Source organism: Diachasma alloeum, unplaced genomic scaffold (assembly GCF_001412515.2).
Source record: "Diachasma alloeum isolate Michigan unplaced genomic scaffold, Dall2.0 Dall_scaffold_00176, whole genome shotgun sequence".
NCBI classification, from domain to species: Eukaryota; Metazoa; Arthropoda; class Insecta; order Hymenoptera; family Braconidae; genus Diachasma; species Diachasma alloeum.
In genome coordinates, this window is record NW_021680342.1 from 4,029,056 (window position 1) to 4,041,146 (window position 12,091).

The 12,091-nt window shown below is 38.6% G+C and overlaps 3 protein-coding genes across 3 annotated transcripts; 1 reads left to right on the plus strand and 2 right to left on the minus strand.

The window, feature by feature from the left end:
- Positions 1-1,465: 1,465 nt before the first annotated feature.
- Positions 1,466-3,199, minus strand: LOC107047997 (larval cuticle protein A3A). The gene is made up of 2 exons (XM_015270949.2): positions 3,155-3,199; positions 1,466-2,214 (listed from the first exon to the last, which is right to left on the minus strand). Exons 1-2 carry the CDS (start codon positions 3,164-3,166, stop codon positions 1,597-1,599), a joined length of 630 nt encoding a protein of 209 aa, XP_015126435.1. The 5' UTR covers positions 3,167-3,199; the 3' UTR covers positions 1,466-1,596.
- A 2,272-nt stretch (positions 3,200-5,471) lies between these two features.
- On the plus strand, positions 5,472-6,901 carry LOC107048286 (larval cuticle protein A2B). Its single transcript, XM_015271435.1, has 2 exons — positions 5,472-5,514; positions 6,425-6,901. Exons 1-2 carry the CDS (start codon positions 5,503-5,505, stop codon positions 6,899-6,901), a joined length of 489 nt encoding a protein of 162 aa, XP_015126921.1. The 5' UTR covers positions 5,472-5,502.
- A 1,063-nt stretch (positions 6,902-7,964) lies between these two features.
- Positions 7,965-9,760, minus strand: LOC107048361 (larval cuticle protein A3A-like). Its single transcript, XM_015271544.1, has 2 exons — positions 9,746-9,760; positions 7,965-8,651 (listed from the first exon to the last, which is right to left on the minus strand). Exons 1-2 carry the CDS (start codon positions 9,758-9,760, stop codon positions 7,965-7,967), a joined length of 702 nt encoding a protein of 233 aa, XP_015127030.1.
- Between the last annotated feature and the right edge of the window lie 2,331 nt (positions 9,761-12,091).

A 12,091-nucleotide genomic window follows, 5' to 3' on the forward strand; every position in this document is an offset into this window, starting at 1 on the left:
TTTCACCGGGGGCCACAGGGTCAGATTTTCGGTTTTTACTTGGAACAATGGTCAGATTTGTTAACACTTTCATTTTTTATTTGAATAATGCATGCAAGCGTAGCGACAAGAGTGGCTAGAATAGATTCTGCAACCTTCTCCCCTTGTTGGGTAAAAATGTCAAGCATCCACATACATGCATCTCCCCTCCACCCTCTCGTGAAATGTCGATTTTCGAGATTAAAAAAAAAACAATAATTGCATTTTTTATTTCAATAACGCATGAGTAAACAGGGATATGAACGCAGATTTAATATAGGCCCATAGCATTACGGGGACCGGCGAGGATTTGGAAAGTCTGAATACAAGTCCTGCTTACACCTAACAAGTGCTGAAATGGGACATAACCAGAGGTAGAAAGGTCTCGGAAGCACTTGGGAAGAGGCTTCCCAAGACCTATCCAGTTCTGACCGGAAAGACCTAAGTAGAACTTGTCAGGTCCAATTATTCGACTCGGGGCTTAGCTTCCCAAAATTAAGCCTGCCCACCACCGCAGTGCGCTAGCCCCGTAGAGCGACTGCATCAGGTATACACTGTTAGAAAAAAAATTAGTGCGTAGTGCGTGCTCAATACGACTCGAATTCGATTATTTCTAATGTGCGGAAAATTATGAAACCGTTTTCTAATTGAAGCTACAGTATTCCGGTGTCCAATTTTATGTGGCTGATCAAGTTATTCTTCATAGATTTGGAAATAATCAATGTGGAAAATAATCATGGAAAACATGGAAATAATCATGTGACTAGTGATTTTCCGGAGAGTGACAGTTGCACTTGTGGAATTTTAGATTCGTCCTCGTGTCTATAGTTATCAATTTCTGGAAACTAAAAACTTTCAGGCACTGCACAATAACAGAGTGATTCAAAAGTTTTTGTTTCCAAAAATAAAATTCAGTAGATGCATTTCGAATTTCACTGAAAAAGTCAATGAAATTATAAATTTTTCAACAGCACTGAGGTGAGAATTCCTCAACTTGTCTGAATTCAGGGCCAATTACGATAAATTTCCAATTAATTGAAAATTCATGAATATACTTACATGAATTAGAAATTTTGATCGTTTTCAGGGAATAATTGACCTGAAATTTACGCTTCTATTGATTTTTCCATCAAAGGCCGTAAAATTCAATGATGATTCCTCAGGATTTCAATAAAACTGTCACTTGATAACAAATAAAAATTTCCCAGAGTTGTACCGGACATTTCAGTCAAAAATTTTGGAATGAAGAATTTTCAAAATCTCTTAATTTTTTTCTATTGAATATTTTCAATTGAGACTGTCTATTTCAAGAAAAGTGGAAAAGTGTGAAATTTTTCAAAAGAATCGGCGAGAACTGCTAGAATTCTCTATGAGATTTTCTCGCAGTTGATAATTCCAGGCTGATTCATGAGGCATAACACTAGAAAATTGAAAAAAATACATGAAATAAGGTTCATATCTAAGTTTTATTCATAAAAACAATACGATTCCGGTATTAATAACAATGGATGAAACAGTAAAGATAACAATCGGTACAAAACAAGAGAAAAACACGCTTTTTCCCCATCAGTCCCAAATCTACAGAATCCTCGTAGTGGGCACAGCATAATTCAACGGAGCGGAGTAAATTGGAGCCGCGAATCTCGTCGCCACAGCCCGCGGGAGAGTATACCCGAGGTTCTGAACAACGACCGGAGCCGCTGCTGGCGCGGCAACAGGACTGGTCACAATGGGTGCCGAAGCAGCAACGGGTACGCTGGGGAGAACAGTTCTTGCGTCGGCTGGAGCAGCAATGACTGGACTCGCCGGTACGAAACTCCTCGCGATGACTGGACTGCTGACGACGGGAGCTGCCGGCACAACGGCTCGGGCTGCAGTCGCAACGGCAACAGCTGGCTCTCGATTGACAACAGCATTAAATCCATTGACGGGATCAGCGGTGTAATCGACGATTCTTCTGGTTCCGTCCGCCTCGATGAGACTGTAGCTGCCTTGCACTACGTCACCGTTCCGGGTTTCGTATTGAGCTTTGGAATCGCCGGTCAGGGCGTCCTGCACGTCGTAAGCGAAGCTATACTGCGGGGCTGCGTCGAAATCCTCGATCCTGGCGAGAACCGCCGGTTGGGCTGCGACCGGCACAACTGCCGCACCTGCGACGCTCATGGCGAGTGCTGTTGTGAGGACGATGAGACTGGTCTGGAATTATTAAAGGTTGAATACAGTGCACTGTTGGCAAATTAGGGGACAGTGGAACACTCGACTTTTTTTAAATGTTAACAATTCATTGAACTGCTGATGGAATGGGGTATTTTTTAAAATTAAATTCAAAATATTCTACCGCACGGAGAGAAATATTCAGTAGTAATACCACGAGACCTCGAAAATTATCGAATATTTCCCGATTGTTTCATTGCGTAGCAACGAGAGGGAGAAGTTTTGCAGATTAAAATTTTTGGATTTGGATTTTTGTGCAAAACTTATCCCTATCGTTGATACACAGGAAAACATGGGGGAAATGTTCGATTGATTTTGGAGGTCGAGTGGTATTCGACGGATTATTTTTGGTAATCGGATCTGACTTTCTTCATGACCTTCTTTCACTCCACAGGATAATATTTGACACTTATTTGGTTAGAGAAACAATTGTAGAGCTAGAGGGAAATTATCAAAAGCTAGGGGGAAATAACCGCTGTAATTTTAATTGGGAAGTACTTCATGTTATTGAATACTGAAATCCGATTGGTCCAGGGGAGGCCAGATCCGATTACCAAAAATAATCAGCAAAAATTATGGAACAATTCACGTAATCCGCAGTGGGGAATCGTTTTCCGGCAATTTTTATAGGAATAGAAGAGAAGAAATCTGAAACATTCAGTGAATTCTCTGGTTCATTTGCATTTGAAATCGCGAAAACGATGTCAGTGAAATTTGTGAATTTTTAGTGCATAACTCCGAAAATCAACCGAATTTTCCCGTATTTTTAGCGTTTTTTCAACTGTCGAATTATTATCTATTCAATAAAATTGAGATTGTTCCGAAAATTTACAAGTAAATATTCAATATATGAGTGGAATATCGTTGGGAAGAGGAAAAATACACCGAAGAGGGGCTGACGTATCCATTTGCGTGAACTTACCGAAGAAACCATTGTGAAGCAGTTGAAACTACCAATCACTAACGATTGTTGATAGAACTGACGATGAGCACTCAATTTCGCGTGCTCTTATATCCGTGAAGATGTCACAACTCGACTGACGCCCCCACTTGGAAGATCCTCAGAGTAATGGTAGTGGCAATTGCGTAGCATCGCCGGTGCTACGTAAATCCTAGAGTAGTTGACCGAGGCCATATCGGTCAGGACTACTAAAAAGGTTTGTGTGCTCGACACGGAGAGAAATATTCAATAACAATTACGCCTCGTGTGTGAGGATCCTCTCACACGCAAATATCATTTTGTTTTATTATTTTTCTCACTCGGATTTCAGCCAATCAAAGCGCAGTATTTGAGGCTGTCAAACTGTTTTATTTCGGAAATTTCTGCACACAAACGAAGTCGTCAAGTTTTTCAGGAAAAATCACTCGTGCTTCGCACTCGTGATTTTGTAACCTGAATAACTTAACTCCTTTATTTGTTTGCAACGAACCTATCGGGAATTGCTCGATAATTTTGAAGCTCTCGTGGTATTAATTGTGGAAATTCACTAGTAGCTTTTTAAATGTTTCTCATATTCCAACGCATTTCACGTTTAATGTTCTGTGTGACAGATAAACAAAAAAGTGGGTTGTAAATGTTCGGCTGTGTAAATGTGTCCGGATGCTGTTCACTGCACTCTGCTTGGCCGAAATCCGAGTGGAAAAATAATCCGTCAAATACCACTCGTGCTTCAAAATTAATCGGATATTTTCCTCAAGTTTCCCTGCCTAGGAACGAGTGTGTCAAAGTTTGCAGAAAAATCCCTCGTGCTTTGCACTCGGGATTTTAAACCTGCAAAATTTGACACAATCGTTCCTAGGCAACGAAGCTATCGGAAAATATCCGATAATTTTGAAGCACTAGTGGTATCACTACTGAATATTTTATCATTAAGAATTAATGACTGAAAAATATCTGAAAAAGTAATGAAAAGGTATTTACGTTGAGCGGACCGAGCTCGCGTTTAGCGGAAGGAGATACGGAATAGTTGGTCAGACACGCCGGGAATTAATCGTTTCGAATTTGTAGTTTTAAAAAAAAATGTGGTTGTAGGAAATTTTACGGAACTGTCACGGAATTTTTCTAGATCGTTCCCTAATTTGTATCTGAATCTTCTGTGAAAAATTTACGATACCGCTAAATTTTCTGAGTCGATTCCGTAATCGGTGACCGAATTATGAGTTCGGTAATTTTGACAGATTCTGCTCAACATCAAAACTTAATATCTCCCGAAAATGTAGTCCAAATAATGTAGTCCAAAATGTATTAGTTAATAATTATTTCTATGGAAATCCTGTACGATCATTCGGTTTATTACGTAAAGAATGGTTCAAGTTGAGACTCGTTTACGAAAGAACAATAAATGTGTCAACGCGTAACCGACTCGACCTTCGGTCACGTCTGCTGCATGTCAATTGTTGACGGCTCAATGTGAGCACCAAATTGTTTGGAGAATTTTCAATATGTAATGATTTCTACTTTTTACTGCTTTGAATATCATAATGATCACAAGTGTGAAAAAATTTGGTTGAAAAACCTGTTGCATTCGGCTGTTGAGAATTTTTTGCGGAAATTTCGCGGCTTCCCCATGTGAATTCCGACAGATATGGAATGGCAAAATGACAATAGATTTTTATTTTCGAATATGAATTATTCTTTGGAAATTTTTTTGGTTGTCATTCTTGGGCATGGGTCCCTCAAAATCGTCTGCTATATTTTTTTAGACCTTTCTTCGTCGAAAACTCAACTTTTAAACAGCATGTCCGCAATCTGATTTATTTGAAGGAGGATATATTGAAATGAAGCCGAAAACTCCTTGAAACATTGAAAAAATTCCACAGAAACCTTTTCGTTTCTAGCAATAGCAGTGGTAGTAAACTTCCATATTTCATATTTTGCACAAATTTTTGATTTTTCACGCAGTGTAAAAGGGGCAAAAATTGTTCTCAAGAAAAAATCGCGATAGAATAAGTTCAGTAGAAAAGTCAACATCTATTGAGTTCTTTAAGCTCTCCACTCAATTTTTCCATGCGTGCAATCCTTCACTCCTTCAAAAAAACATGTCAATCAATTTCATCTGTGGAAAAAGAAAGCAAACATTCTCCTAGGATCGGTGAACGGCTCGGCAGAAAAAAAAACACGAAGGATCAAGTTTTCGGGGATCGCATGAAGGCGGATCGCAATATTCTGGGCCCATTACGACATACGAGGGGTATATAAATCGCGCCGAGCTGTAGCCAGCATCAGTATCATCCCGAGGTACCACAGGGAGAGCGAAAACAGATATAGCAATGTTTGTAAAAGTGAGTGAACACTATAATATCTTAAAGATATTCATTATTCACAAAGAAAAACGTAAAGAAAGACGTAAATTTTGAAGAAAAAAATTGAAATCGGTCCAGTAGTTTTTGAGATCTTGCGCAAAATATTTTCACATTCAAAGAGCTAAACTTTGCTATCATAAGACCGAAAATCCTTCCAAGTTTCAAGTTTCTCTCTCGATTCTTTCTTGAATCATCATGCGTACAAGCAATTCTATCGAAAAAAAAAAGGAAATCGGGACGGTGGGGCAACCGTTTCTCGATTTGATTCAATAAGCATCATCGTGAGGAGTATTTTGAATAAAAAAAATTGAATCGGTCGAACGGTTCAGGAGATACTTGCAAAAAAAATTTTAGAGAAAGTGCTGCGTCTCAGGGGCACCTCAACCAATTGAACTGATATTTTGCACAAATTTTTGAGTCACATTAGTGTCCATTGGCGTCGTCTCCTCGTGATTCATTCCATTTCTAGGCATTTCCACCGAAAATTAGGGAATGGAAAAAATAGTGTATTGTATTATTAGTGCGTAAAGTTCCACTTTTTCACCGGCACGTTTTACACATTTTATTGCACTTTTCGGAGGTGCGGCATTTGATTTTTTGTTACTTTACGAAACAATCACTTTATGCCCGCTAAACCGCCCCGAAAAGTGAAATTTTGCGGCAGGTATAGCGCAAATCACATTTACGAATATTTTATTCAGAAGTAAAAAGTTTTATTACTCAAGGATTGAAACTGTTTATTGTGTGATTTTTTTACTAATTTGCATTGAAATAATCCCGAATCTTAGAAATGTCATACTTAAATTAGCTATTGTTTTCTCTGCCTAACTATTGTTTTCTCTGCATTCAGAAAAGATTTTAATATGAAACCCCATGATCTCGTTTTCAGGCAGTAATTCTCAGCGCCCTAGTGGCAGTGGCCACCGCTGGATTCCTTCCAGCGGCGCCAGCGGCAGTGGCATATCAACAAGCTCACGCTCCCGTGATTTATCATTCGGCACCTCAACCTGTCGCTTATCACGCAGCTCCGGTGCCCGTAGCTTATGGACATCCAGCGCCAGTGTCTGTTCAAAGGACTATCAATCCAGAGGATGATCCACATCCTCAGTACAGCTATGCTTACGATGTTCAGGATGCTACAACGGGTGATTTCAAGAATCAGCAAGAGAGCCGAGATGGTGACACAGTGCACGGCAGCTATTCTCTCCTAGAGGCCGATGGAACACGCAGAATTGTCGAATACACTGCCGATCCGATCAACGGATTCAACGCTGTTGTTCACAAAGAACCGGCTCAAGTCGCTGTGAACGCTGTTCATGCCGCTCCTGTTGTGCATGCAGCACCCGCCTATATTCATCATCATTAGAGGAAATATAGTCTGAAAATTGCTATGCCATTGCCCATTTGTACTTGAATCATCAATAAAAAATTTGATTGTAAGAAATTAATGGATTTTTTTCCGATCATGCACAATTTCATGGAAAATAATTATTTTCACCAAAATTTTGTCTCTGTATTCTAGTTATGACGAGTGAAACAATTTAGCTGAAAAAATCTCGCTTTCTCTAGGAAATTCTATTGGAGTTTTATTGGATTTAGGGGGAAATTCCACCAAAAATGACAGACTTTTTTTAAATGAGGCAACTTTGCTGTGCATTTTTCAAGGAATAATTGATTGAAAAAAATGAAAAGGTGTTGTGAATTCTCTAAGAATTACTAAAGGAAAAATGCCAAGAGAATAATTCATAAAATAAAATGAAAAATCTATTGAATTTTTTTGTCTCTGCATTCTAGTAATGACGAATGAAACAATTTGACTGAAAAAGTCTTGCTTTCTCTAGACAATTCTATTGGAGTTTTATTGGATTTATGGGGAAATTCCGCCAAAAATGACAGACTTTTTTTAAATTAGGCAACTTTGCTGGGCATTTTTCAATGAATAATTAATTGAAAAAAATGAAAAGGTGTTGTGAATTCTCTAAGAATTACTAAAGGAAAAATGCCAAGAGAATAATTCATAAAATAAAATGAAAAATCTATTGAATTTTTTTGTCTCTGCATTCTAGTAATGACGAATGAAACAATTTGACTGAAAAAGTCTGGCTTTCTCTAGACAATTCTATTGGAGTTTTGTTGGATTTGTGGGGAAATTCCGCCAAAAATTATAGACTTATTTTAAATTAGGCAACTTTGCTGGGAATTTTTCAATGAATAATTGATTGAAAAAAATCGAAAGGTTTGTAAATTCTCTAAGCGTTACAGGGGCAGAATCAAAAACGACATTACATTAAGATTTAAAAAAATCATATATATTTAACATATTCGTAAATAAAACTGCAGTACAAAACAATGAAAAAATCTATAGCACATGTTAGAATTCGTACACATCCATCACATTTAATTCGGAGGTAGAAATTAAAGTTTTAATTCTAATGAGAGTATGAGAAGAGGGGTGTCGTATAAGTGACATGAGCGATGTATGGATGAGGAGAGTACTTGGCTACTGCGGGGGTGGCATACCCAACAGGGGCACTGTACACCCTCGCAGGGAGGGCCGCGGCGGGGTAACTCGCGGCTTCGTGCGTGGCAATCGGCGTTGCAGGAGGTCCGTAAGTCAGCGCCGGTGAAACCGCGATGTTACTGTGAACTGCGGCCGAGATTTGGGGGAGAGCTGGGGCGTAAGTAGCTGCGGGTAATTGAACTGGGTACTTTGCTAGTGCCGGTGGGCCATAGGCCACTGCTGGCTGCACAATCGGGCCCGCCACTGGAGTCACCAATTTCTCGGTGATCGGCTCTTTACGGACTACGGCGTTGAAACCGTTCTGGGCATCCGCCGTGTAATCCACGGTTCTGCGCGTTCCATCCGAATCCAGGAGGGAGTAACTCCCCTGGACCACGTCCCCGTCGCGAGTCTCGTGTTGACTTTTGAAATCCCCGGTGATGGAGTCCTGAACGTCGTAGGAGTAACTGTACTGAGGGTGAGGATCGTAGTCGGCGTCGAGGGCTTTCGTGAGAATTGCCGATGGCGCGATTACTTTTGCTGGCGACTGGTATGCCACTGGGGCTCCGATGTAACCGGCGTGCGTTAATGCCAGGAAACTCAGGCAAATGGTCAACTGAAATAGGAAATATTTATTGTGTGGTGACGATGAATTTGCGAAGAATGAGTTTCACCAAAATTTTGTCTCTGCATTCTAGTAATGGCGAATGAAAGAACTTGACTGAAAAAGTCTCGCTTTCTCTAGGAAATTGGATTGGAGTTTTATTGGACTTATGGGGAAATTCCGCCAAAAATTATAGACTTTTTTTAAAATTAGGCAACTTTGCTCGGCATTTTTCAATGAATAATTGATTGGAAAAAATGAAAATGCGTTGTGAATTTTCGAAGAATTACTAAAGGAAAAATGTTAAGAGAATAATTGATAAAATAAAATTAAAAATCTAGTGAATTTTTTTGTCTATGCATTCTAGCAATGGCGAATGAAACAATTTGGCTGAAAAAGTCTCGCTTTCTCTGGGAAATTGTATTGGAGTTTTATTGACCTTATGGGGAAATTCCACGAAAAATTATAGACTTCATTTAAATTAGGCAACTTTGCTGGGCATTTTTCAATGAATAATTGATTGAAAAAAATCAAAAGGTGTTGTGAATTCTCCGAGAATGCTTGTAGGAAAAATGTCAAGAGAATAATTCTTAAAATAAAATTGAAAAACTGTTGAATTTTTTTGTCTTTGCATTCTAGTAATGACGAATGAAACAATTTAGCTGAAAAAGTCTCACTTTCTCTAGGAGATTCTATTGGAGTTTTATTGGATTTATGGGGAAACTCGGCCAAAAATTGTAGACTTTTTTTAAATTAGGCAACTTTGCTCGGTATTTTTCAATGACCAATTGACGAAAAAAATGAAAAGGTGTAGCGAATTTTCCAAGAAATACTAAAGGAAAAATGTCAAGAGAATAATTCATAAAATAAAACGAAAAATCAATTGAATTTTTGTTTGATGAAATAGCTACCAAAAATTCACTCCAAAACGAATATTCCGGTAAAATTTTCTACAAGAAAAATCACTTTTCTCTGGTTAAAACATCGAAACTGGGAAAAAATGTAGTAAATTTACAGAAAATTACAGTTTCCGGAAAAATTCTGCAAACGTTCTTTCAGGGGCAATTATTAATAAAAATATTTCCCTGTTGGATTACGTTTCTCACCTCGCGGTATGCCATAATTACAATAAACGATATATCGGATAATCGGTACCGTTGACAATTCAACTGATACTGAGATGATGATGCTTTTTTTACCCGTATTTATAGGTGGTTGAAAAGCAGAGTATCGCATATGCAACGCCTCCAATCGAATTGCACCGGGGCAGTGGTGGTAGACAATCTGTGATGTAACCACTGCCCAACCATTGCACAAAAGTGCACCGGTCCAAAATTCGCAGCATCCATGGCGAAGAAACAGAGTGAATAAAAAAAAAATGGGAACCATGGGGCGAATCCAGTGCAGGGAGTGACCGCGGTACGCATGAATACTTTCACTGCATAAACAGGGGGTCTTGGGGCCGGATTTTCGGACACGGGAGATAACCGCGCCCAATGCCAAAGCGGTAAATATAATGGTATTGAATATCGTTTAATGAGTTGGGCCCTCGATCAATTCGATAATAGGCAGTTTCGGGGAATTTAATTACGATTATTGATCGAGATGCGTGTCAGCGGCTCGTCAAGTAAATACGAATCGTAATTGAGTCACCACTTGAATGATAGTGTATCCGCCGAATGAGAAGGAATTTTTTAAGTCATGGACATTTCAGGAATACCGAAATGTTCAGTTGCCTTTCTCCCAATTGAAACAGTGCGTCTTGCGAATGTTCATGTTGTCGGGCCTCACACCCGGCGTCTGGAATTATTTTTATTCGAGAAATCTGGTGAAAATTACCCCCGAATTTTAGGAGGCGCGTAGTGATGCACTCTCGGGAATTTTTATCGTGCTCATTTTACGAGAGTTGGAATTTTTAGCAGTGTTGCTGCAATGTTGACTACTCTTCTAGTCATTTTTTAAATTTTAGTAACTGATAAATGTGAATTTTTATTCCTGGGGATTTGAATAGATGATCAAATCTTTTGTGGAATTTTGTTCATTTTCATACCACATTGGCCCGGAATTTTTGAAATCGGGTAGTGTCACTCCAGAATTTTTACCAGCGTATTTGAGTGCAATTTAAGATGAAATTGTTGGTTAACAATTTGGTCAATTCAACTCATTATTAAAATTAAATATAAACAAATTGGAAATTCATCTAAATTTACTAGTAGTTTTAGGGAGATCGAGAGTGGATTCGATTTATGTAGAAAAATCACGAAATTCCTAATTTCACTAGAAATTCAATAGAAATACGAGTTTTCGAGCAGCAGGACGCCGAAAATCCCCCAAATTTCTTGGATTTTCAATTGTACTATAATCCCTCAGTACCAAATTACGCGTCATTTTTAATTAACTAAAAATTCAAGATTACATTTACCTCAATTTTCCAAATTCTTATTAATCTTCATAGAACAATTGAATTGAAATTTACAGTTTGATATGTTTTTTTCATCGAGTTGTGAATTTTTTTTAGTGACGGAATTACTTCCAATAATTGTTCCGGAAACTTTCGCTGGAAGTTGGCATAATTTTTCAACAGCAATTCTGGTAAAAATTCCTCAAAGGCCAATACGCCACCCAATTACTGAAATTCAGGAGTAATTTTCAAGACTTTTCCCGCTGCGCTTTATAACAAAATGATCATCCAATACCAGACCTGTCGATTTCCGCATCTATTGCGAATTGTGTGATTAAATCCTCGAAAAGAAAACATTGTATCACCCTACGATCGCCAGCACGTCGTCTCGCTTTCATTTGTCAATTCACTTGTGCATGAGTCACTCTCGATCGATGCTCTAATCTATCGATTGACCTAGTCTTATCGTAGTCCATCAAGTATCCGCATGTTTTCCAGATACGGAAAAACCTATCTACATCGTGGAAAGTCCGTTCCATTCTTGTCGCATGAAATATAATTCGATTACCTCCAAAAATTCCCGCAGAAAACTTCGATACTCCCCCGTTTACTACAAAATTGCATCGATATCCCCAAAAGTTTGACTGGTAAAAGGAGACCATCAAGGCGTGGTCTCCTCGATTGCCGCAACACCGAAAACAAATAAAAAACGAAAATGGATGTGTGATTGTTACTTTTGCAAGCAATGGTGTATTATTATAATAGTTGCGCAACTCGAATTTCATGAAGAAGTCGCGACGATCCTGATGTCCAAAAGTGGTCAATTGACAAAAATTTCAATCAACAATTACTTCTACATTCTAGGAATCGGAATTTCTATCCAAAATATTGCAATCGTCATCAGATTTGTTCCGTTTTCATTAGAATTCCATAATTTTTTTATTACTTCCACAATTATTCAATAAAAGAGATATTCATAAAAAGAAGATCTTCATTTGTCATAATTGCATTTTCATTTTTCCATACGGAGAGAAACTTTCTAGAAAAATTC